At 52.6% G+C, this 27,218-nt stretch overlaps 1 protein-coding gene across 1 annotated transcript in view; it reads right to left on the reverse strand.

Moving 5' to 3' along the window:
- DDR2 (discoidin domain receptor tyrosine kinase 2) overlaps positions 1-27,218 on the reverse strand; it is a 140,699-nt gene that overhangs the window by 37,133 nt on the left and 76,348 nt on the right. Inside the window, exons 3-11 of the mRNA XM_084636676.1 lie at positions 24,893-24,995; positions 20,827-21,058; positions 19,867-20,014; positions 15,050-15,155; positions 13,554-13,737; positions 12,602-12,845; positions 11,637-11,699; positions 2,310-2,440; positions 1,476-1,686 (exon numbers count right to left, since the gene is read on the reverse strand). Of these exons, the coding sequence (XP_084492802.1) occupies positions 1,476-1,686; positions 2,310-2,440; positions 11,637-11,699; positions 12,602-12,845; positions 13,554-13,737; positions 15,050-15,155; positions 19,867-20,014; positions 20,827-21,058; positions 24,893-24,995 (1,422 nt within the window). The remainder of the gene's footprint in view (positions 1-1,475; positions 1,687-2,309; positions 2,441-11,636; positions 11,700-12,601; positions 12,846-13,553; positions 13,738-15,049; positions 15,156-19,866; positions 20,015-20,826; positions 21,059-24,892; positions 24,996-27,218) is intronic.

Genomic DNA, 27,218 nt, shown 5'->3' on the forward strand with positions numbered 1-27,218 from the left:
TCAGATACTCAGCACTTTTCCCCTGGAGCCCAAGTCACATAGAGAATGCTCTGGGCCATCTGCTTTCCCAGATGCCAGGTGAGGACAGACCAGGCTTTGGGGGAGCTTAAAGGGGTCTGAGACCTGTACAGTCTTCTCAGCTCCCTGAAACTTCACTCCAAGTTTCCAGGCCCAGTTATGATTGTTGCCATGGGTGACAAGGGGAGAGAGGGGAAGCCAGTAGCATCCTCATCCAGAACTTGTGCCCCGTGTTCAGAAGGCATCAGCAAACTCTTCAAATCCACGGCTGGGAGCAGTTCTAATTGTTCCTTCCTATGCAACTGACTTTGCATTTGTCAATATTAAATTTCAGTCTGACATCATGCTGCCCGTTCCCCCAGCCTGGTTAAATCCCTGGGAAGTTCCTCCTCCAGTCCTGGCTAATCTGAAAAGGGGCAGTGTGGGCTATCAGACAGGACACTGTGATGCAGGAAACATGTTCTATGCCTGGCTCTGCTGCTGGGTGATCTTGGGAGAGTCACTGCCCTACTCTGTCCCTCAGTTTCCCCAAGTGTAAAATGAAGATAATGAATGATACTGAACTGCTTGGTAAAATGCTTTGAGGTCTCCAGATGGAAAGTCCTAGCTATGAGCTATGTATTACTATTAAATAATTTTATCATTTGCACATTTTGCCACTTCACTTTTCCAGATCTTTGATAAACAGGTAACTAACCAACACAGCACAAATGTCAAATTCCATATTAAGCTGAAATACTTGCAGTCTGAACTGTCTTAGTCACAGACTTATTTCACTAAAAACAGACTGCACATGGCAAGGGCAAATTCAAATTTTGTAATGAAATAAAATACACAGCTCATCTTAACACGGCTCAGGGAGACTGGGCCTAGGACTGGGATAGGGGACTGGGACCTCTAGGCTGTTGGTTCAAATTTACCCCAGGTTGGTATTGGTCTAAAGTCACTCCCACTGGGATGGCTGTTGTGTGATACGATTCCCATGTGATGTGAAATGGTTTCACTCCATTTCCCAGTGGATGCATGACTAGTCCTGGTTGAAATGTTTCTGTTTAAACTGTTGATGTAATCCAACCAAAAAGACCACCCTATAGAGGAGGCACACTCAACAACAACTCCCATGAGGCACTACGGCAGTATTTTCAAGCCAAAATGTTTTGGCTGAAAATTTTCAATTTTTGAGTTTGCACAGAAAAAAATACACATTTTCTGCAAGGGAACTTTTTTGTTTGTGCCCAACTATACACATGACCCTAAAAATGGCTCCACCACAAGTGTCAGTGTGAGCACGTGCTCCTTGCTAGCAGATCAAGGATGGAGTGAGACTGAATGCCACTACTACCCCCGACTGAATGCCTCCGGAGCAGGCATAGCAGGGTATTGCAGGAGCACTCTGCTGCTCATTGTTTGCTCAAACAAGGCTGTGTTAGCCATAGAACTTGCTTGTTAATTCTCACCTGCCTCTTCGTCTCCTGGGGCAAACTCTGGCAGTTTGCGGATCAACCGCGAGGGCTCCTGGTAGTCTGGGCCCAGGGGGAAGATACGGTCATAGGTGGAGTTGGACTCCTGCTCACTGGACGAGGAGGAGTGGTTGTGGTTGAACATACTGGATTCGCTAGGCAGGGAGAGGCTGACGGTCATTTCATCGTCCAGCATCCGACGAGACGCCTGAGAGATGGGGACGCAGAGGGAGAAAGTACAGGGACACAGCAAAGGACATTCCTCACTCTGGACAAACAGTGGACCAAAGCAGCAAGACAAATCATGTGGGCCAAAAGGTCCTGTTTGGCAGCCCTGCCTGGTTAACCTTCCTGTTAACCAGGCAGGGCTGCCAAATCCAGGGGCGGCTGGGGAACAGTCCCCTGAACCATGGGGGAGGGGAGAGGAGGAGGGAGCTGCCAGGGGACCCCACGAGGAGGGAGGCGCCCAGGGCCCAGGCCCCAGCCCAAGCCTGAATGTCTACACAACAATTTTACAGCCATGAACCCCGTGTCCTGCAAGCCCAAGTCATCTGATCTGGGCCAGCTGTGGCCATGTCATGGATCTTTTATTCCAGTGTAGAAGCACCCTCAGTGGCTAGATGAAATTAGCCTGCACAAGCAGGTCCATGCGCTTGACTGTGAGCTTCAGGGGGGATGCATGTGGTGCACATCCCCAGCTAGGCCTCGCCCTGAACAAACTCCATTACTGTCAGGGCTGTGCTGACGTCACCAGAGGGGCTGATGTGCAGCCGCAAGACTGAACCTAGTACTGGCAGAGCCCTTACAAAGAAGTCTCCAGGATCTGCTCACCTTCTCCAGCATCTTTTGCCAGAACTGCCTCCACAGGATGATGACTATGATGGCCACCAGGATGAAGATGATTGCCACCAGGCAGCCAATCAGGATGCGTGTGTTGCTGTCATCCACCTTGAGGGTTGGATCTGCCAGCAGACAGGAGAGAGCAGAAGTTGGTGATGTTGGGAGGCTGGGTTTAACTTGGATTCTCATTGGAAACATATATCTCAGTCACTGGCAAGTCTATTTGGCTGTTAATTCCGGGCTCACCATCCCTACAGGGGCAATGATGAGTTTACCTCTGTCCACAGCCAGAAGCAGTGCATAACTGCACCACCCCAAAGTACTCTGCACTTCACTGCCTCCTTGGTTCCCTGTTTGCCAGCCTATCCTTGCCAGGAGCAGACAACAGCAGCACAGCTCTGTTGGCCAGCATCCTGGGGGTTACCGCCAATGCTTTGTCCATTTTCCATCCCTCTGTGCAAGAGGAGGCACAGCTGGGTGGAGCCTGCTCTCCGCCCTGTACACTGACTGGGGATGTGAGTGCAGGGATGCATAGGGCCAGAGACAGTCCTGCCCTCTGGGAGGCACTTCTGTGCTGGCCCCTGCTGCACTAGTGCAGCTCATCCCTTCTGTGGCCATGGAGCCTGGGACACGCAGGATTGCGAGACCGTAACTAACAATTCGAGACTCCCCATCACCACACTCATGTGACTCTCTCACATGGTCAAAGCCCAGGGTACACACTGCTCTTCATTTTGCAGCCACAACCCTGGACTCTGTAACATCCTGACATAACAGACTAGAAAGTCTGTGAAAACTTCATTTTAACGAAAAAGGAGGCAATTAATGAACTGACTATGGAAATAACTGCACTGACTGTGCCCATTATGCCCTGTGCTATTCTTGTTGATATTACATTCGTTGCTTCAGACGGTTCCCACATCTTTATTGTTCAACGTGCCACTGCATTAACACCACATAACTGCAGTGCAGAGGGTGTCTGAAGAAGAGCTGGAAGCAGAATGGGTTGAAACCCAGAACTTCTGTTCTGCAGGAAAATTTGACATTCAAAAAAAATTATAAACAGAAGTTGAAATGAGATTATATATAAAGAGTAGAAAAGTTGAAAATGTTTTGACTATTATGATGCCATGTCATAATAGGTCATTTGCAATATTGTTGTAGCAGCTGTGTTAGTCCCAGGAAATGAGAGAGACAAAGGGATGAGATAAGAGGAGGTTACTTACATGTAACTGGAGGTTCTTCGAGATGTGTGTGGTCCTTATCTGTATTCCAAATGTGGGTGCGTATGCGCGCCATGCACCAGAGCTGGAAGCTTTTCTTAGCAGTGTCCATTGACCCACATGTTCATTGTGCATCCCTTTGTGCTCACAGACAAGGGTCTAAGAGGCCATACAGGTCGACGCCCCTCCAGTGACCCTATTAGCTCTGAGTAGTCCAGTCCACAGCAGAGGGGATGGAGGGTGGGTATTGGAATACAAACTGGGACCACACATCCCAAAGAACCTCCAATTACAGGTAAGTAACCTCCTCTTCTTTGAGTGATGGTCCCTATATGTATTCCAACTGTGGAGGAGTAGTGATCAGTGTAGAGGTGGGTGCAAGGAAGAGAGGAAATGCAGCCTGTAGTACAGTACGGCCCACTACAGTGTCCTCAGCCACCCTTTGAGTGATGGCACAGTGGGATGTGAACATGTGTACAGAGCGCCATGTCACTACAGGAAATGTCTTGCCACAAGATGTCCACCAGGCAGGTTGATGTGGTTGCTTGTGCTCACACAGAGTGCGTTGTAACTCTATCAAGCAGCAGTACGATGGCTAGCAGGTGCATCCGTGAATGCTGCATGGAGACCCATTTGGAGATTCCTTAGAGGCAAGGGCTTGGCCCTTGGACTGGTCAGCGATGGCCACAAACAGTTTCATCGATTCATGAAAGGCGGAAGTCCCTGTTGAGGTAGAATGCTACTGCACAGTGGATGTCGAGGGAGTGCAGGATCCTGTCTGCATGGGAGAGAGTGGCTTGGGACAGAAGACAAGGAGGTGGACGGCCTGATTGAGGTGGAACACCACCACCACCTTTGGGAGGAACTTAGGGTGAAGCCATAAGGACACTTTATCCTTCTGGAATACAGTGTAAGGGGGGCAGTTAGCCATCATGGCTGCCAGTTCACTGACTCATCTAGCTGAGGTAATGGCCACTAGGAACATCACCTTCATGGAGTGATAGGAGAGGGAGCACGTTGCCATTTGTGAGGACGGACAAAACGAGATTGAGGTCCCATGTAGGTTTGGGCTGGAGTACTGGCAGGAAGGTATTGAGGAGACCCTTCATGAAATGGACAGTGGAGGGGTACATAACAGAGGTGCCATCCACAGAGGGAGAAAGACATTAAGTGCTGCCAGGTGGACCCGTGTAGAGCTGAGGGCAAGGCTCATCATTTTGAGCCCAAGGAGGTAAACGAGGATGATAGGTATGGATATCGTACTCAGTGGGTGGTGATGGCAGTAAGCTCTATGGCCCCCTTGAGGAGCAGAGCATCCACTTGTTGTTGGAGGATGGGTTCCCAGGGGAAGTCTGGGCTGGGGAGCGATGAGGGGGAAAACAAGAGGAATTCTATGGGAGTATCCATGATGGATAATCTCCAGTACCTGACTGTCCATGGTGATTTTGCATCAGTTGTGGCAGAACAGAGCAAGACAGTCCCCAAAGATAATATTGGGCACTCTGGAAGGCATCGGGGGAGGTTCGCAGTTCTTGACCTGCATGTCAAAACTGCTGTTTTGACTGCTGCTTGTATGGGGTCAAGGTGGTGGTTGTGGTGGAGGCGGGGAGTGTTATGTGCGGTGCTGTCTATGTGGTACCACCTGTTGGCACTGGTAGTAGGGCAGGTAGGGGGAGGGTGGTCAGGGATGGAACGGTTGCTGTAGCTGCCTGCATCTTGGGACCGGGATGTAAATGCCAAGGGACCTGAGTGTGGCCTGAGAGTCCTTCAGGGAATGGAGGGAACTGTCAATCTGGTCAGTGACTAGTTTGTGCTCCTCAAAGGGGAGGTCCTCAATAGTGTTTTGGGCCTCCCTGAAGAATCCGGACAGTTGCGGCCAGTCGTCAGAGAGTGAGAGGACATGTTGGCCACATCCACAGTGGCCTAGAGGCCCTTTGTACACCAGTCACCCCTTGTCCACCAGGCCTGGAATTGCTGCTGTTGGCATGGTGGCAGCTTGTCCTTGAACTCTGCTAGCCTATTACAGCTGAAGTCCTATTTGACTAGCAAAGCCTGATAATTGGCAATGCAGAACTGCAGTCCCACTGCGGAGTTGATTTTCCTGCTGCTTTGTCTGGGGGAGTAGGTTTTTGTAGGTGCTGTTGTGCCCACTTTGCTGCTGCACAAGAGAGTTGGGGAAGGCGGGGGGGGGGGAAGGGGGTAAAATCATCCGGAGCAAGTCCTGGTATTGGTCATCAATCCGGGAGAATAAGCGCCTTGTTCAATGAGGAAGCAGCAGCAGTGTGGACCAGCAGTACTGGTTCTACATCTTCCTCCTCCTCCTCATAAAAGAGGCCTCATAAAAGGCCATCCTCAGTAGAGATCCCAGGGCACCCAGAATGGCCAAAACAAAGGGTCCCTGGGCATAAGTGGGTGTCATGGCTAACGGTACCAGGCCTCCGCAGGGGGATCATAAGCCAGGGGGTATGGCAGTCTGGGTTGTGATTCTGGGCTCAGATGGGGTATAAGCGAGAACAAGGGTTCTGACTCTGAGAGGCCCTCAGACTCCAAAGATGGTTCCAGAAACAGGGGGGACCATGGGTACCAGAGGCCTGTGATGCACCAATGGGGTGTGTGTGACGTTATTAATATGAACTGTGACCAAATAGATCGTTGTTGCAACCAAGGTCCTATAGTGGCACCAAATCGTGTACAAAGGAGGTCAAGTAAGGTGTCTATGACAAGGCTATGATTTACTGGTTATGATGATGTTATCTGAATGCATGTATCATTTTGTATTTAAAGTACTGGCTCTACACTACCTGTATTTCAAACTTGTGCTGTGCTTCTGGGTGACACCCCGGACAATCTGGCATCAGCACAGCCTAGCCTGCTTGATGGCCTATTAAGGACCATCAGCTATACAACTGACCCATTGAGAGAAGGCAGAGACACCTTGTGACTCAGCCAGGGATGCAGGGACATGCCTATGGACAGAACTCTGAGGTTTTTCATGTCATGTGCTGGGTAGCTTGTGTTTGGAACAAAGGAAGCACAAACCACAGGGCAAAACGACTATAAAAGGCAGCTGCATCATCTCCATTTTGTCTTCAATCCTGCTTCTTACTTCTGGAGGAACTTTGCTACAAACTGAAGCTCTGAAGAAAGGACTGAATGACCCATCCCAGCTCTGGATGTACTCCAGAGACTTGATTTGAACCTGAAGTTTATTCCATCACTGCTACAAGCCTGAACGAAGAACTTTGCCATTACTGTATGTAATGGATTCCATTTAACCAGTTTTAACTCTCATGTATATTTCTTTCTTTTTATGAATAAACCTTTAGATTCTAAAGGATTGGCAACAGCGTGATTTGTGGGTGAGCTCTGACTGGTATATTGAGCTGGGTCTAAGGCTTGGGCCTTTGGGATCGGGAGAACCTTTTTTTTTTTTTCCCCCAGTTTACTGGGATATTGGTTTTCATAACCAATCATCTCCATAAGGAGTGGTGCTGGTGGTGATACTGGGAAAGAAAGAATTAGTAGGGGAAGCAAAAGTGGATGGGAACCTGGGAGGCAGGAACCATGCGATGGTCAAGTTCAGGATCCTGACACAAGGAAGAAAGGAGAGCAGCAGAATGCGGACCCTGGACTTCAGAAAAGCAGACTTTGACTCCCTCAGGGAACTGATGGGCAGGATCCCCTGGGAGAATAACATGAGGGGGAAAAGGAGTCCAGGAGAGCTAGCTGTATTTTAAAGAATCCTTGTTGAGGTTACAGGGACAAACCATCCCGATGTGTAGAAAGAATAGTAATATGGCAGGCGACCAGCTTGGCTTAACAGTGAAATCCTTGCTGATCTTAAACACAAAAAAAGACGCTTACAAGAAGTGGAAGATTGGACAAAGGGCCAGGGAAGAGTATAAAAATATTGCTTGGGCATGCAGGAGTGATATCAGGAAGGCCAAATCAGACCTGGAGTTGCAGCTAGCAAGAGATGTTAAGAGTAACAAGAAGGGTTTTTTCAGGTATGTTGGCAACAAGAAGAAAGTCAAGGAAAGTGTGGGCCCCTTACTGAATGAGGAAGGCAACCTAGTGACAGAGGATGTGGAAAAAGCTAATGGACTCAATGCTTTTTTTGCCTCTGCTTTCATGAACAAAGTCAGCTCCCAGACTGCTGCACTGGGCAGCACAGCATGGGTAGGAGGTGACCAGCCTTCTGTGAAGAAAGAAGTGGTTCAGGACTATTTAGAAAAGCTGGACAAGCACAAGTCCATGAGGCCGGATGCGCTGCATCCAAGAGTGCTAAAGGAGTTGGCGGATGTGACTGCTGAGCCATTGGCCATTATCGTTGAAAACTCATGGTGATCGGGGGAGGTCCCGGACGACTGGAAAAAGGCTAATGTAGTGCCCATCTTTAAAAAAGGGAAGAAGGAGGATCCTGGGAACTACAGGCTAGCCAGCCTCACCTCAGTCCCTAGAAAAATCATGGAGCAGGTCCTCAAGGAATCAATTCTGAAGCACTTAAAGGAGAGGAAAGTGATCAGGAACAGTCAGCATGGATTCACCAAGGGCAAGTCATGCCTGACTAATCTAATTGCCTTCTTTGACAAGATAACTGGTTCTGTGGATGAGGGGAAAGCAGTGGACATCTTATTCCTTGACTTTAGCAAAGCTTTTGACTCAGTCTCCCACAGTATTCTTGCCAGCAAGTTAAAGAAGTATGGGCTGGATGAATGGACTATAAAGTAGATAGAAAGCTGGCTAGATTGTCGGGCTCAATGGGGAGTGATCAATGGCTCCATGTCTAGTTGGCAGCCAGTATCAAGTGGAGTGCCCCAAGTGTCGGTCCTGGGGCCGGTTTTGTTTAATATCTTCATTAATGATCTGGAGGATGGTGTGGATTGCACCCTCAGCAAGTTTGCAGATGACACTAAACTGGGAGGAGAGGTAGATACGCTGGAGGGTAGGGACAGGATACAGAGGGCCCTAGACAAATTAGAGGATTGGGCTAAAAGAAATCTGATGAGGTTCAACAAGGACAAGTGCAGAGTCCTGCACTTAGGATGGAAGAATCCCATGCACCGCTACAGACTAGGGACCGAATGGCTAGGCAGCAGTTCTGCGGAAAAGGAGTTACAGTGGAAAAAAAACTGGATATGAGTCAACAGTGTGTCCTTGTTGCCAAGAAGGCCAATGGTATTTTGGGCTGTTTAAGTAGGGGCATTGCCAGCAAATCGAGGGATGTGATCGTTCCTCTCTATTTGAGGTTGGTGAGGCCTCATCTGGAGTACTGTGTCCAGTTTTGGGCCCCACACCACAAGAAAGATGTGGAAAAATTGGAAAGCAGCCAGCGGAGAGCAACAAAAATTATTAGGGTACTGGAACACATGACTTATGAGGAGATGCCGAGGGAACTGGGATTGTTTAGTCTGCGGAAGAGAAGAATGTGGGGGGATTGGATCCCTGCTTTCAACTACCTGAAAGGGGGTTCCAAAGAGGATGGATCTAGACTGTTTTCAATGGTAGCAGATGACAGAATGAGCAGTAATGGTCTCAAGTTGCAGTGGGGGAGGTTTAGGTTGGATATTAGGAAAAACTTTTTCACTAGGAGGGTGGTGAAGCACTGGAATGAGTTACCTAGGGAGGCAGTGGAATGTCCTTTCTTCAAAGTTTTTAAGATCAGGCTTGACAAAGCCCTGGCTGGGATGATTTAGTTGGGGATTGGTCCTGCGTTGAGCAGGGGGTTGGACTAGATGACCTTCTGAGGTCCCTTCCAACCCTGATAGTCTATGAAACTGAGGGAATTGCTTATATGACTTCTGGTTAGCCAGTAGGGTAAAACTGAAGTCCTCTCTGTTTGGGTGGATTGGTGTGTAAAGGTCCCCCAGTCTTGGACTGTAACTGCCCTGTTCTAAGCAATTTGTCCTGAATGGATACTCTCAGCGTCCTGCCAGAGGCTGCATCGTTACAACGTGCTTCTCCAGTAGCAGCAACAAAGGCTCGTCCACCGGAGAGGGGAGTACGGTGGTGGTTGGAGGTCTGGAAAGGGGTGCAGAATGTGGGTGCGGGAGGAGCGGCTCCTTCATCAAGAGGAGCAGCTCCAAGCATCCAGGAGTGCATGACACCCCTCTGGGCATGCCCGAGGGCCCAGGCATTGTCCGCAGTGCCAGTCAATCTGAGGAGCTCCCAGACACTGAAGGGATGGGTGGTGCATGTGCCAGCGAGGGTATCATTGGATCCTGTTTGTGTTTTGCCTTGCCCTCAACATGGGGCAGGTTGGGTGCTGGGCAGGTGGGATTCGCATGTGACCTCTCACTCTATCTGGTCTGGGGAGGAAAAGCTGCACTTATGAGTGGTCAGGGCTGGGGATCTACTCTTATACCCATGTCCATGTTTTTTACCCTCATGGCGGGGCTTGTCTGTCGCCTTTGGTACTGACGGATCCAGGGCCTGGGAGGTACGTGGAGGGGAGCTCACCGCCAGTGACCGTCTCTATACTGGTGGTTCCAGATACGAGTGTACCCTTGGGCGCATGACTGCATCCACTGAGAACTTCCTGAGGCAAAGCTCTCATGCCTTCTGCGTTCAGGGCGGAAAAGACTTACAAACTGAACAGCGGGCTGTGAGGCAGTACAGGCAACACCGGTGCTCATTGCTTGCAGAAAATAAGCATGGGCAAGGGGCACAGTTCTCAAAGCCTGGAATCCCGGCCATAGTCCCAAGGGGAGGTTCTCCAAGAGGGGGTGGGGGGGGAGAATCTACACTAACAATTATCTATGAAGAACAATTATGAAACACTAAATACAGCTACGTACAACTATATACAGGAATGGAAAGTAGATCACTCTCTTAGCAAGCTAAGAGTGCACAGGAACAGTGGTTCCAACTCAGGCCATGCAGTGGTAAGAGAGACCTGGAGAGGCATCAACCCACATGGCCTATTATACCCTCTGTTGACCCCCTCATGCTCACAGCTAACACTACTAAGAAAACCTTCCAACTCCAGTGCATGGCGCACATGTGCTCCCACATTTGGAATACATACAGCGACCGTCACTTGAAGAATATCTTTTAATTGGACCAACTTAGATCTTACTTGGCCAAGACCGAATGGTAGGCTCTTCAGAAGTTGGTCCAAAAACAGATATTACCTCACCCACCTTTGCTCTCTCACAATGTGTGATATCATTAATATTATAACATTTATAAAATATATTGTTTTTGTAATTTGTTTGGTAACTGGTATTTCCTATGTTAATGAATATGATATAATACAATGCATTATAAAAATTTGAAATAAGTCTTTTTGAAATTAAAATGTTGAAAATTTTCTAAACTTTTTCTAAATGAAATTTACTCAAACTTGAAAAGTTCTGATAGAAAAATGAGTCCATCGGAAAATTTCCAATCTGCTTTAGCTGGAGGTTTAAGCAATTTGTGATTGTGAAACAATCACATTAGCTGGATGGTTCTGATAAAATGATCAGCCATGAAAGAGTAAACGATGTTGTGTTAAAACCCCATTGAAGTGACTAGGGCAGTTCACACCTCTCCAAGCTATTGTTTCAAGATGCCTGCAGACTCAGGAAGACATTGCTTGGTTTGGGCCTGGAAGGTTACCTTTACAACCATTAGGGATGGAAACATTTTTTTTCCCCACTGAATCTCAGACTTACGAGGACTGGTCCACAGTACGAGGCTCGCTGCACTACACATTTTGCATCTGTGGACTTATGGACTACATGGGGCCCTGGCCATGGAAGGCATTTCGATCCCATGGCAATGGATGACATCATACACATCTAGACAGACACCAGGGACTCATAAGCCACGTAATCATGTGAAAGGTGTTTCTATGCCCATGTCATCATGAAGTAGCACTTTGCCATATCGGAGTAATCTCTGGGTACTGCAGCAGCTGTTACTCTCAGACTGGAGGTGGTTTCTGGTGCCCTTATTCTAATAGGGTGGCATGTGTTTCAGGAATTCAGGGGGTCTATAGGAGGGCTGCATTTTATCCAGTGGCCAATCCTTCCTCGCAGGAATATGCCACCTCTGCAGACCTGATGGGGACCAGGCTCTTGAGCACACAGAATGTCCACATACCACATACCGTAAGTGGTGGGTGCTATGGGTGACTCAGGAGGGGCTCCAGAGTTGTTGTACATGGCTGCATCTAAGAAACAGAATTGAGAACAAGTCAGTGACGCTCACATGCCTGTGATAGCTGTTGTGAGGGCAGAATGGATTTTTCCCTGTGGCACTTAATTCATGTCACAGAACACCTGCTCGACTCTACCTGGCCCTGAAAAAGTTCCTAGCCCTCTCCAGCCCAGGTTACCACAACTCAGCCAAGTCTGAATTCTAAAGCCTCCAAGCACAAACCCACCATTAGGGGATTCCCACTGTATGGTGCTGCTCTCCTCAAAACCCTGTTCCTCCACAGGATGAATGCTATAGCTACTGGTACCACAGTAGTCCCAGTACCCACTTTCCTTGGGTAAATAGGAAACTACTCTTCTCACTGCCTTGTAACACAGGAACAAGTGGATATCCCATGGAATTGAAAGGTGAGAAATTCCAAGCCAATAAAAAGAAATACCTTCCCCCCCCCACCATGATTAGATTGTGGAACTCACTGCCACAGGAAATCATTGGGGCAAAAAAATTTAACAAGATTCAAAGAGAGAGACTGGACATTTATATGGCTATCAAAAATATGCAGAATTACCATAATTCATTATAAACATTTGGGAAGGGACACTGAACCTCCTGCTTCTGGGCTTAAGCCTGTCTGTTAGTGACCAGGATGAGCCCTAATGTGGGTGCACATTATCCCCCATCAGCTACTACAGGGTTCTCATACCTTCCCCTTCAGCAGCTGTTTCTGGCTACTGTCAGGTACAGGAGACTAGATTAGAACCACCTGAGGTGCGATCCAGTCTGGCAGTTCCTACATTTCTATGGTCTAGAACAAATGGCACATCGCTTGGTACTCCCTAGACCTATACCTCCCTTGCTCCCTGACATGGATGCTGTGGCTTCCAGGTCCCCCATCCTCCCGCCTTTTGCCAGTACCTGACTGGAATGTAATCTCACTGAACATCATCCAGGTGTCAGCAAAGTAATACTGGCACTTGATGGCGCTGGCCATGCGATGAAGCAAGGGCACAGTGACGAACCGCGCACTGGGGTTGACGTCATCCAGCACCAGCACTGAGGAGATGGTGTTGGGCTCCCATTCATTGGCATCGGAGCGGAAATAGCACTGAACCTCCTTGAAGATCTTCACCCCCTTGGCAAACATGTTGTTGCAGTGCACCTGCATGGCAGCAACAGAGTCCCAGGTGAGCTCGACACCAGCACAGGCTGGCAACACCCACTGCCCAGGGCAACTCCATAGGATTCAGAGACCCTGGGATAGCCATGCAGGGAACCCTGTGCTCATTGCGGCCTGCCCTTGGTGGCACCCTCACCTAGAACCCTAGCTGGTCAAGGGGGCCCAGGAGGAAGGGGTGGGGGACATTTCCTTAGCATTTCATCATAGGAAACTTGTTACTGTCTGAGGTCACAAATGGAGTGAGTCTTTCGTCTCATTCCAGTCACTGGCTGACAGGTCATAGAAATATAGTGATTACAGACAGAAGTGGCCCTTTAGTCACCCACAGGCAGGGATAGTAAGTGGGGCAGCAGAGCAGGGCTGAGCAGAGCAGGAGCTGGTGGCTAGGGCCGAGGAGGCATGGTGCAGCTGAGAGGGCAGTGTAACATGCATAGAAGCTACAGCCAACATGTCTAGCTTTTCCTCACTCATGTTCACTATCCCTGACACAGCCCCCTGCCCAAAATGTAGGGCAGACTGTGTCCTAGACCCTAAGGCCTTGCATTGGCATTTTGTAAGGCACATGACAAAGTCACAGCCCTAGTGCCTTTCTAGAACGTGCCTTCTACAGCCGGGCCCACGTTCAGAGAGACAAGGCCACAAAAAGCCCTCACTGATGTTACCAAGAAAGGTGCCCCTGGAGCCACATACCTTCATGGTGGTGAAGTTTCTGATCCGATCAAATTCGAACATGATTTCAATGTAGCCCCCAGCAGCGCTTTCATTGCGCCACCCTACGTAGTCATAGCCAGGCCACATGTGGTACTCATGGGTCTGTGTGAAGTCATCCAGGCCAGAAACACCGTCCGTCAGCTGGCCCAGTCCCTCAGTCATGCTGGAAAGATACAAGGGGGCGTGAATCTTTTTTGGAGTCCACCCAAAAATCTTCCCACTCTCTGCCTCCCACCTGTCGCCCCATCCCACCAGCAACTGGGGAGTGTAGAATGGATGGCCATTGTTCATAAATGCTTTAAAAAACTGGAGGCCTTTTTTCATTATAGCTTCTTAAAATCATTAAACTAACTCTTTCCTCACTGAGTCCCCTGAGAGCCATTGCAGCCTGTTTTAAACACAGCACTGGGCAACCTTCAGTGGTTTAGTAGAGTACTTGGCCTCACGTGCTCGTTTGTGTGCCATTAAAGAACCTGGATGGACAGAGGGAGGCAAGAAGGGTGGGACAGACAGACTAAAATGTTCAAACCTGGAAGTCTAAAGTTAGGCCCCTAAATAAAGAGGGCCTGATTTTGCAAGGTGCTCAGCACTTGCTGCTCCCATTAGGTCCACAGATCCCACTGTTAGTGGATTTGGGGTGGTTCTGTTATTGTAGGGTTGCTGCTAAACACTGGACTGTGCATCCTGTATGCAGGAGTGGGTTCTCACTAGCATGGATGTTGATGGCACTGGTGTCTTAGCTTTAGAGAAGGGAGCACCAATGTATTGGTTGGGGCCGCAAAGAGTCCATTTCAAGAATTACACTGACTTTGTGACCTGATGAGGGCTAGGTGGTGACAAGCATCCTTTGGTATGTGGAGTAAACTCCCAGGAGGAATCACAGGAGCTGCTTGACTTTAAGGGACCCCATACTGTGGGGAAACAACTATTAACTCCACATCAGAGAGATCTCAGTGGGCTGCCTCAGTCACACAGCCCCCAACACCCCTTCCAGGGGCTTTCCACAGCATCCCAGCATGTCCGATGACCTGGGCTGAACTCATAATGTCCAGAGCAATGGCTATTTTCTCAGAAAGAGGCAGCAACTTGCCCCTTTGTTGGCCAAGTGGCTCCTTCCTTCTGTGCTTATGGCAAGGAAAACACGGTCTTGTTTAAATGGGCAAATGAGCATATCTCCAGTTCTCCTGTCTGTAGGGGCACAATCCCTGCTGGAGTGGGGTTGCTATTAGTTAGTTCGCTGAGTACTGATGATGTGCTCAAGGATGTACAGAACTGGAGGAGCTGACAAGTCAAGCAGCTTAAACAGGTGACCTTAAACTGTTTGGTAGAAACCTGGTTTAATCACAGGACAACACTGGGGGATCATTTTTATGGAGCCCTTGGTAGAACATTGGCAGCTTGTCATTACCAAGCCCTGACCTGCCCGAAAAACCCCTCCCCCACCTTCCTAGGCAAGGAGCTCTCTGGGGACTTACCTGTAGCCAAAAGCGCCATCATACACAGAATCGTTGAGGTAAATGACTGTGCCGCTGGGAAGGACGAACTGTTGTCCAGCAGGTGCGTTGTAGGAAACCAGCCCATCTGCCAGAGCAATCGGCGTGCAATTAGTGTGGGCCCAAACAAGCATCCCCCCCAGACAGGTTTGCAGCAACTCTCCAGGATAAACAAAAAGGAGAGCACAATGCAACATCCACCTGGGCCAAGAGGCTCTAGATTGCAGCACAGACCAGGGATGAGCTCAGAAACAGACTGTGCTCCGCTGTATGAGTGTCACACAAAAATAGAGGGAGAATGGCTGGATGGAGAACTGGCCAGGCTGACAAATAGGGCAGTGAAAATGTCATGCCAGCAGAGATATGGGTATAGGCTAAGAAGTTGCAACCTGCCTTTGCCAGTCACGTCCCCTCACACACAACCATTGCTGCCATGTCCTCTCACAAACTCCCATTGCTAGCCATGGACCTTGCCACATTCCCACTTCCAGGCATGGCCTGTCACCTTCCTCCACCCTGCTGTCAGCCATATTCTCTATCAAACCTCCATTGCTGCCCCCTCCTCACTGCCACCAATAGCCCCTCGCGAACCCCCACTGTGGGCCATGGCCCCTCACAAACACCCATCACTCTCATGGCCTCTCACAACCCCACATTGCCAGCTGACCCCATGCCAAACCCCACCACCAAACACAACCCCTAGCAACCCCCCACTGAAAGCCATGGACCCTCACAAACCCGGGCACTGACACTATGTGGCCTCACAAACTCCCACTGGCAGCCAAGGCCCCGCAAACACCTCCATTGCCGTTAAGGAGCCCTCGCAAAGCCCCATTGCCAGCCCCGTCCCCTCACACACCTCCATGGCCAGCCCTGGCCCCTTGCAAACCCGAGTTGCCAGTGACAGCCCTGTGTACACACATATTGCCAGACATGGCCCCTCGCAAACACCCCTTGCCAGCTACAGCTCCGCACACACACCCACTGTTCCTCGGTCATACCCATTACTGCCATGTTCCCAAGGCAACCAGCATTGCCAGACACAACCTTTTCCGCACCCCCACTGCTGCCACATCCCCTCATATACCCCCATTGGTACCACATCCCCTTGCGCATCCTCATGGGCAGCCGGCCCCTTGCCAACCCCCACTACCACCCATATTCCCTGTCAAACCTCTACTGTGTCATGGCTCCATTGCTGCCATGCACACCTATATTGCCAGACACGGCCTCTCGCAAACACCCCATGCCAGCCACAGCTCCGCACACAGACCCATTGCCAGCAACGGGTGCATCTGAAGGTCCATTACTGCCACGTCCTCTCCCACCCCTCATTGCCAGGCACGGCCCCTCGCAACCCTACATTGCCAGGCACGGCCTCTTCCACACTCCCATTGCTGACACAGCCCCTTGCAATGCCCCCAGCCATGGCCCCTCGCCAAGCCCCATGAACTGCCACATACCCTCAAACCCCCACTGCCAGCCATGGTCCCTCATAAACCCCCATTATGGCCATGGTCTCTCACAAACCTCCATTCCTAGACATGGCCCTTCGCATGCCCCCGTTGCTGCCACATCCCCTAGCAAACCCCCATTTCCAGTCTTGTTGCCAGCCATGTTCCCCTGCAAACCCCCAGTGCAAGCCACAGACCCATTACTGCCCTGACTCCTCACAAATCCCCACTGGCAGCCATACCCTTCACAAAGCTTCATTATATTATGGCCCCCTCACATAGCCCCACAGCCAGCCATGCCCCCCACAACCTCCCCTCCCCCACACATATCACTTTCACGGCCTCTCACAAACCCCCATTGCCAGTCAAGCCCCTGAAAAGCTCCCATTGCCAGCCAGCCCCTCACCAAACCCCACTATTAGTCACATCTCCTATCAAACCGACGTTGCCAACAGCCCCGGCAAACCCCCATGGCCACCAACAGCCCCTCGCAAACCCCCATTGCTGTCTTATTCCCTCACACAAACACATTAGCCACCATGGCCCCTCATGAACCCCCACTGCCACCAACAGCCCTTTGAGGGCCCTCACTGCCAGGCACTTGGCTGAGTGCACATGCTGGCACTGTCTCTGATTGCAGAAGGTCTTCAGTGACTCAGCCCACCCGCCGGGCACACAGTCTGTACACGTGATAGGACCCTGTTGGACTGCTTGTTTCAATACCCCACTTTGGAACATCTCTTGCTGCAGCCCTTCCCGGGCTCAATTCCTGGAGAGACTGTGGGACTGCTTAACAGTCCCGACCCTGCAAAGGGGCTGTACCTCCACCCCTGGGCTTTTTCCCTGGAGCCAATGCTTTCACCCTGCTGGGATTTTCTGGCTCCAGCTTTCCAACTAAACTCTTCAGATCCCCTGCCAGGGGCGTATCCCAGTTCCATACTCAGGCCACTTCCCCAGTGGCAGGGACCTGGGCCTGCCCACTACTCCAGGTCCTGACCTAGGGAACCTACGAATAGCAGCCACATGCCACTGCATCCCCTTTGAGTCTGCTACCATTTTTACTGCTCCCTGGGACATTTTCCCACAGCTCCTTTATGAATATCACAGGGCATTCAGCTACCCAGCTGTCAGCCAGGAGCTCCTTCTCCCTCCCCAAGTCCCTGCCATCAATTTCTCTGTCTTGAGAGCCTGCCGCTCCTTCAGCCAGCTAGGAACAACCTCCTTGCTCCTCCAGCTCCAGGCAGCAACTAACTCCTGTTCTGTACAGCAGCCCCTTTTGTATGGGCCTGCTGGGCCCTGATTGGGCTGACTCCCGTGCAGCCTCTCTAGGCTACTTGGAGGACTCACCTTTACCGCTCCTTTTCCATCAGGGCACCTCTGGGCCTGGTATGCCCCATCATTCCTCCATTGCTTGCCTCGGCCCCTTGCAAACCCTCATTGCTTGCCACAGTTCCTCACATAGCCCCATTGCCAGAAACAGCCCCTTGCATGCCCCCACGGCCAGAAACAACCGCTCGCAAACCCCATTGTCAGCCACATACCCTCACAAACTCCCATTACTGTTATGGCCTCTCACAAACCCCCATTGTAGCCAAGGGCCCTGTCAAACCCTCATTGCCAGCCACAGCCTCTTGCAAAACCCCCACTGCCAGCCAAGGGCCCTCGCAAACCCACACTGCCAGCCACGGCCTCTCTCAAACTCCCATTATGGCCATGGCCTCTCACAAACCTCCATTCCTAGACATGGCCCTACGCATGCCCCCATTGCTGCCACATCCCCTAGCAAACGCCCATTTCCAGTCATGAGCCCCCATACCATTGCTGCCCCATTCCCTCGCAAACCCCCCTTGCTACATCCACATTGCAAGCCATGGCCCCTCACACAGACCCATTAGTGCCATGTCTCTTTGCAAATCCTCAATGCTGCCACGGATCCTCACCAACCCTATTACCCACCAGAGCCCCCTCACACCCCCACTGTGAGCCACACACCTCCATTACTGCCACAGCCACTCACAAATCCACACTGCTGGACACATCCCCTTGCACATGCTCATTGCTGTCACGGCCCTTTGCACAACCCCATTGCTGCCACTTTTCCTCGCAAACCCTAGTAGCCAGCCACGGCTCCTTGCACACACCCATTGCCAACCATGGCCCCTCACACAGCCCTGGACCCTCAAAAACCTCCATTGCCAGCCATGGCTTCTCGCAAACCCCCATTACTGAAACGGCCCCTAGCAAACCCCCATTGCCAGCCATGGATCATTGCACACCCAAGGTGCCAGACATGGCTCCTTGCAAACCTCCATTATTGCCATGTCCTCTTACAACCCCCCATTGCCAGGCACAGTTGCTTGCAACCCCCCATTGCTGACACAGCCCCTAGCAAACCCCCATTTCCAGTCTTGAGCCCTCACAAGCCCCCATTGCTGCCAAAGCCCGTCACACAATCATGTTGCCAGCCTGTGCCAGGGTGTATAAACCCCATACTGGAGAACAAGAGGTAAAGGAGCTGGCAGAAGCTGGACTGGGGGCTTAAAAGGGGAAGCAGAGCAGCTGAGTAGGGGGCAGGCAGTGGACAAGAGAAGACCTGTGGTACAAGCTCCTGGGAAGGCATCTCCCAGGAAAGCTTACAGCCTGAGGCTTGGATACTGACCTGCTCAAGCCTGCAAAGGAGGGACTAGGGACTTCTGAAGGTCACAGACTTTAATTTTGTGTTTGGTTCTTTATTTTACCCTGTGGGGAGAGGGGACACTGGTAGGCAGGGAGGCAGCCGCATAGTGCCCCAAGGTGCCAATCTCAGCTGCCTACCATTGGGCCCTGGATCCCCTACCAGCCCCTAAAGAGGGGACAATGACAGAAGCCTGTCCCTTGGTGGGGAATCTAGTTGGGAGACCCTGAAGGTGCAAGGGTCCAGACCCCAACACATGGGGGAAGCCCCGAAGCTCTTGCTGACTTCTGAAGATTTCCACATCATTGGGTTCAAACATGTGACCTAGCCGGAGGGCTGAGTCGCTAAGAGAACAGATCCCCAAACAGAGGATTTACTGTGAGAAAGGGAAACCCCTGGGAGGAAGACAACCTACCACACCCTAGCCTGATCAGAAGGCAGCACTTCTGGTGAGTGTTCCCCTTCCAAGCCCCATTGCCAGCCATAGCCCCTTGCAAGCCCCCACTGCCTAGAGATCCATGCAGACAGATGCATTTCCATGTCAGACCCCCAAACACAACACAGGGTCCTGCTGCCACAGCAAGAGCCCTTGTACTTGCAGTTCATCTGGTCCCCTGATCCATGGCACTGGAAATGGGTGTGACTGGTGCCCTTGCAGAGCCCCTGCTCACCTAGCCACGTGCAGCCGTAGAGCTCCACTCGCAAGCATACATTCATGGAGTGGTCGGTGATGGGAATAAAGCGTATGAAGCGAGCTATGATGGGAGGCTCCAGGTCCTTGAGGACAATGTCATAAGGGTTGGTGTTTCCATCCAGCACCTAAGGACGACAGATACTAGGAGCAAAGAGCGCTGATGCTGTGCAGCTGAGAGAGTCAGAGGGCAGCTCACACATCCCACAGGCCTCCAAGTGTGGCTCACGGCTGCTGCACCTCACCATACCCTGCTACCACCACCCGGCACTTCTCTGCCACCAGGGGCAGGGAGATCACTGTTTTTGCATCAGTCTCAGCATCTGTGTGGTGGGCACAATCCCCCCAGTGCATGGGGCTTTGTCATTGTTACGGGCCCAGGGCATGGCAGTAGATATGCTTGTATTCCCTGCAGTGAACTTCCATCCAGCACTACAGCTGTGGCAGCCTGGATGGTGCTAATGTGCATCTCCTGTCTACATTGCACTGGGAAAGGTGGATTGGCATGAATGGGCATGGAGGGTAAAGCCTGCACTTCAACTCACACCTCCCTGCGCACTGCATGGCAGGTATCATCAGCATCTTCACTAGCATTTTCCAATACTCCAGTGACCAAGCCCCAACTGCCCCAGAAATGGATTGCTGACACCCTTCATTGTCAGTACCCTAGCCAGGCAAAGGCATTCTCTGTCCTAGGAGCTGGTGTTCTGCTCGTTGGCCAGGCACTGCTTCAGCCCTGAATGCCTGTAACTCGAGGTGGCAGCTACAGAGATACCTGGCCCACCTGATACTGGATTTGCAGTATATGCCAGATCAGCAACACTTGGTTAGGGTGCCAGTCTGAGCATGGTGACACATCCCACATACAGGGCCCCCCTTCCCATCTCTAGGGCAGTGGGATCCTAGCAGGGAAGATTTATTAATTTCCCCACCTCCTTACCTGCTTCCCATGCCGGTTCCTCCAGGAAATCCAACGGGTGCCATCCCGGCTGTAATTGATCTTGTACATTGGTGCAAACTCATTGCCATGGCCGCCAGCGTGTCGCCCCTGGGTCCCCACCAGGGTGATAAAGTGCAGGGCGTGCAGGTCAATCTGAAGGAACTCCTTGAGGTCATCCGGCTCAACTGGGATCTCTGGACACCAAGCCCCATCACCCTCTTCTGAATCAAGCCTGGGGCAGTGCAGGGTGGGGTAGGAGTGCAGAGGAAGAGAGAGAGTCACTTCCAAAAAGACTTCCTATGAGAGCCTATTATGGCACCCTGCTCCCCAGGCGTCAGACCCCACCCTGCCTTCCCCACAGCCCACCCCACTTGCCCCTGGGCTGGCCTAGCACTGACCAGGAATCTTCTAACCAGCAGTAACAAAGTAGAAAAGTCTCAGCTCCTCAGCCTCCAACCCTTAACTCACCTGCAGCACAAGGAGGACCTGTCCTTCCCCTCACAAAGAGCTGGGATATGGGGGTGGATTCACAGATTTGGGGCCCTGCAGTAGGGAGGGCTCACCAGCCAAGCTTAGGCCTGAAGCCCTGAGGTCTCAATTCTCTCATTATAAAATGCTGGAGGAGCGTTCCCCGAGCCCCTTTGAGTTCTGAGCTTTGGCCTTGGGCCCCCCATAGGGACACCAGTCCCATGGCCAGTGTGGAGCTGGGCAAGGAGCAGCATAATCAGAATTTCTCCCTCCCACGGGCCATCTCATGTTCCCCTAGCAGCTCACACTGGATATGGCGTGCTGGTGCTGGGTGCCGTTTCTGAGCATGACCCATACCCACCCATCATGGCCACCCGGCTCTCCTTGCCTGCTGTCTTGTGGGGGTGTTTCCTTGCCTCCCCACTCACAAATTGTGTGCTCCCCTGCTCTGACCCTGGCTCCAGCAGGGGGCAGGGTCTGTATCTGACCCATCAGAAATCCCACCAGAACCAGGCCTGAGGGCCAGTGTGGGCCCTGGGGCTCTGTGGGCCCAGAGGAGGGGAATACAGCACCACTGCCCCCAGATCCTGCTCACCAGGGGGCCCAACTGCAGTCCCTGCTCTCACCAGTCCTCACTTGTGGGTACCTGTTGGGCACTAGCTACCCAAAGTGGGGGAGGGCAGAAAGCACATGGGACTGCACTGGGCCAGGCAGATGGCACCAGGATAATATATAGCAGGAGCTGGAGGGTATCACCATGGGCATGTTCCCTGGAGAGTGTTCCTCACTGCCTCTGACGTGGGGCTGGCCCTTCAACAGCAGCATGGCATGAATGCAAAACTGGCCCCTGCCTCAAGCCCGACAGGAGCCCTCACAGCTGGGTCAGGGACCAGGCACTAGAGGCAGAAACACAATGTGCAGGGCCTGCCACGTGAGAAGCTGTTGGGTAACCAAGGTGGCAGGGCAGAGCCCCAGATGGAGAGGTGAGATGGGAGGGGTCAGGAGGAAACGTCTCCCTCCAATCACCAGAGATGATGCATGACTTTCCCTCAGCACCAGGTGAGGAAGAGCTGTCAGTACCACAGGAAGGAACAGTGGAAGAGCACCATGCTGTAGACTGTATCCTGCTACCAACTCCCCATGCAGAGCGACAGGCTGCCACAAGGTCAAACCCCAGCCCTGGGGCAGCCTCTGCTGGGCACATGCTGGGTGTAGCCTCTCTCTTGCAGCTGCCCTCTCACACTCAGGCAACTTCCGAGGAGCGGGCTGGGCCAGCAGAGAAAGTGAGGCCAACAGGGCTGTTCTGGGTGGGTTTCTCTCGCCCTGCCTGCAGGAGTTAAGATGACCATGGGTGGGAGGAGAGGAGACCCGGCGTGAGCGCCACCCGTCAGGAACTCCTCGCTGGCTCAGGGTCACTGCTCCAGCTGAGGGAACGTTCATGACAGTGTTCCTAGCACAAGGGACCCTCCCCAGCATGCGTTCACAAATGAACACACGCATTCTTGCAGCATCCTTTACTGAGCCCAGAGTGAAGGAGGGAACTCCCAGAGAGCGCTGTGATGGCTAATGCTGGCTTCAGGGAGGCCCCTTGACATGCAGCTGAGCTCCAGGGCCACACGCCCTTCCTGGGTCTGCAGACATCACACAGCCCATTGGGTCTAGTCTCCTGGGGAAAGGTCTAGGTTAGAAAGCTCATGGCTGCATGTCTTTCACTACAAAACTCTTGGGCAAATCTGCCCTGTCTTCTGACACACAGCATGCCCTTTTCACCCCAAGAATCCCTGGGTCTGAGCCCAGGTCCCCAGCCCCATTGTCCACTTGGCACCTTCCTCATGCTCCCATCTCCGCTCTGCTCCCCTCTGTGGCTGGCTGGACTCTTCCTCACTCTGGTACCTGGCAGGAGACTGCTAGGGGCAGAGGGCTGCAGCTTCCCTCTTGCTGTTGAACATGCCCTCAGCCTGCATTTGCAGGGGCCTCAACCTGTGACCAAGCTGTCAGCCACCATGGCACCTGGCAACTGCTGCAGGGGCTGGCCCCGTGCAGCCTAGCCATGGCCCCACAAAGTTGCCCCCAGGAACACATTCCAGGAACCCTATCTTGGGCCAGCCCCAGTGGTGAGCTGGAACCGGTTCGCACCGGTTCACAAGAACCGGTGCTTAAATTTAGAAGCCCTTTTAGAACCGGTTGTCCTGCGAGGGACAACCAGTTCTAAAAGGGCTACTAAATTTAACCGGCCAAAAGTGGTGCCTTAGGTGCTGACTCCGTGGGTGCTCCGGGGCTGGAGCACCCATGGGGAAAATTTGGTGGGTGCAGAGCCCCCACCGGCAGCTCCCCGCCCCGCACCCGGCCCCAGCTCACCTCTGCTCCACCTCTGCCTCCTCCCCTGAACGCGCCACCCCACTCTGCTTCTCCACACGCCCCCCGCCAGCTTCCCGCAAATCAGCTGTTCGCGAGGGAAGGGCTGAGAAGCAAGTGGTGGCTTCACGCTCGGGCCCAGGGAGGTGGAGGCGGAGCGGAGGTGAGCTGGGGAGGGGGGGGCGCGAGGAGGGCTGCCCGCACCGTAGCAGGTAACCCAGGGGGTGCAGGGGAGCCGCTCCCCGCCCCAGCTCACCTCTTCCTCCCTGGGCCTGAGCACGAAGTTGCCGCTTGCTTCTCAGCCCTCCCAGGCTTCCTGCGCGAACAGCTGATTCGCGGGAAGCGGGGGCAGGGGGTGGAGAAGCAGAGCGGGGTGGTGCGTTCAGGGGAGGAGGCGGAGGTGATCTGGGGCTGGGCGCGGGGCGGGAATTTTCCCCGTGGGAGCTGTAGCCCCGGACCAACCATGGAGTCGGCGCCTAGGGAACCACTTTTGATGTGATCAGTGGGGGAAGCAGCCGCTCCTCCTAGCTATGCTACCCTGCCCCTAGAAGCCAGAGGGACCTGCTGGATGCTTCCCAGGAGCGCCCCAGGTAAGCACTGCCAGGACTCCCCACCTCGCCCCCCGGCAGGTCCCTCTGGCTCTTAGGGGCTGGGCGGGGTGGGCACCCACTACAGTGGCCCATGAGACCCTCCTGCCCGGATCTGGGGGCAGTCAGGGGACAGAGGAGGGGGGTGGATGGGGCAGGGGTCCGGGGGGGGGGGAACGGGACAGGCCACGACCCCCTCGTGGGGTGAGGAGGGAACGGGTTGTTAAGATTTTGGAAGCTCATCACTGGCCAGCCCCACAGCTGCCATGGAACCACAGCCCCACTGCTTGCTTCTGGGAAGTGCTCTCCACCTCCCTACAGCTGCAGCAGAGCCTGCCTCGTCCTGTGCTGGGCCCAGGAGCAGTGGTGGCTGGCAGAGGAGTCTGGAAGAGCGGCAGCCACTGAGGTATGCTGCACACGCAGGATGACACTGGCAGAGCGAGACTCTGCAGGTTCATGGAACACGCCCTGGGCCCCAGCACAGGATCCTCGCCCAGCAATAGCCAGTCACAAAACAGGAACACTAGTGAAATCCTGCTATGGCCATTGAGAACATCAGTGACGCAGCTCTCCCCTGCCATAGGTCAAGTGTGATACCACACAGCCAATCACCCCATGTGAAAGGCACACGGCTCCCTTGCATCGCTTGCCCTCACCTTCCATACTTGGCTGCTGTGGATTCAGACCACTGACTGGAAGCGGAGATGTCCTCGTCTGGGATGTGGCCGCCTGACATGCCCAGAGGATAACGGCATACAGCTGAAACGAGACACACCATTGGCTGCTCCTTCGGTTTGCTCCAGTGAGTGTGGAGAATGCTCAGTGCCTCCGAGGAACTCAGAACTGGCCCTCAGGAGAAGGTCAGGCATGGCACAGGTAGCTCTGGACAAGCTCCCCCCACTTCACGCCAGCCCTGCTCCACCACACTACATGCTAGCTCAGCCCTGGAACCTCCCCAAAGCTATGCCAGTGCACCACAGATACCACAGTGATAGGCTTGGTATAAGAAAGAGGCCCATCCGCAGATCTCTAGTAGCACCTCCTGCTCTTCTAGGCTTTGGCTTCGCACCCCACACAAATATGGGTGTCTGGTATCTGGTGTAGACTCATAGACCCCCCCTGCTATGCAAACCTTGGGACCTCCACACAGCCTGGCTGATGTAGCCACTCTTGATACATCCCGGCAGCCCCTTCTCCTGCCTGTGCCCTCCACTTAGCTCCAGATACACTTCTGTCCCAGCCCGCAGCACCACCTGCTACTCTAGTGCCTGGCCCCTACCCCCACAGTAACATCTCTGCAAATGCACCTGCCGCAGCCCCTCCTGGACTCACACACAGATCTGCCAATGCCCCTCACCCAAACCCTGCTATCCCAGACCCAGACCCCATCAACACAGCTTGATCACTGCACCTCAGCAGGTCATGCCTGTGCACCTTCCATGCTGCCATCCTGCATGAGGGAAAGTGACTCCCCTCAGCAGGGTGGGGCAGGGAGGTAATTGACTTGTAGTTGGCAGCGGGGGTGTCTCTGGTATCCAGGAGGAGTCCCCAGGCTTGGCAGGAGTCCCCAGTAGCATCCAGTGTCACACAGAGACTGCTGCAATTCTGGAGTAAGTGTCCTGAGCTCCTCTGGGCCAAAAGACTTACCATGCCCTAACGGAGAGGTTCATGCTCACTCTAGCCTTGCTCACTGAACAGGGGATGGTGACTGATGCCCAAGCCCTGTGGAAATCAGAGGGGGTGGGCACACGTGTTCCTATTGGGGTGTGTGGATTCTATTGAAAGAGTCCTAGATACCATTTGACTCTCCCACTCCCGTGGTGAAGGACACAGCTGGTCAGGCTCATTTGAGTGTCCTGGCTTCTTCCTCACATGGGCCCTGATTCCAAGAGCTGCCCCACATTGACTCAGTCCTCCACCACCTGGCCTCCATGAGGCCACGGCAGGGGCCCAGCCACACAGGGCTACCTGGAGGATGAGAGCCGGAGATTGCTGTTCTCAGGGGAGGCAGAGCTCCCTCTCTGTGGAGAGTCAGTCCACACAGTGCTCTGAGGAGGCATGTGGGGGCAGCTGCAGCCTCTCACTCAGCACCGTGGAAGGGTATCTCAGCGACTGGCCAAAATGGGATGTGCCAGAGCTCTGCATGTGGCTCTCGGCTCCAGCTGCTGATGGAGGCTCCTCCTTTTGCTCACCAGACAGAGGTGGCGGGTGTGAACTGCAACCAGGAGCTACATTTCCAATGATGCATGCGGATGGATGGTTGATACCTGGGCAGCTTTGACAGCTACGAGTGCCCATAGCAGCCCAGGGCTTCATGGGGTTAGCCCCTCTCAGGGAGCCAGCCTAGGACTGTCAGGGCATACTTCCTGCAACCACCTGCCCATGATAACACAATACCATGCTTAGCAGGGTGCATTATTAACAGCAGGAATTGAACCTGGGCCCTTTAGATCTTAAAGCAGGAGCCTCTAGTGCCTGAGCTAAATGACCCAGCTCTGTTTGCTAAGGCTGTAGCAGACTCATTAAACTCCATCAGTAGAGGGGGCCAGAGCCCCACAGAGCATGGTATGGGTTACAATAGTTCACAAGAACACAGTACACTGTGCTTTAAGTGAGAAGAGACTTGGTCAGCATTCAAACCCAGCTGCTCACCCATGGTGGGGATGGGCCTTCTGGTTTCATGGGCTAACATACGTGTTGCAGATGACTGATACGGGACTCTAGCAATAAAGAGCTAAAGGCTGGAAATATAATCGATACCAGCAGACATGGTTTCATGGAAAATAGGTTGTGTCAAACAAATGTGATATTGTTCCGGGAGCAAATTACAAATCTATCTGATAAAGGTAACTATGATGACATAATAAACTTAGATTCTGTAATGGATGTGACTTAGTCCCAAGTGACGTTTTGATTTAAAAACTGGCACTATACAAATATCAATATGGCCCATGGTAGTGGCTTCAAAACTGGCTCACTGAT

This window comes from Lepidochelys olivacea (genome assembly GCF_965140295.1).
Source record: "Lepidochelys olivacea isolate rLepOli2 genome assembly, chromosome: 8".
NCBI lineage: Eukaryota > Metazoa > Chordata > Testudines > Cheloniidae > Lepidochelys > Lepidochelys olivacea.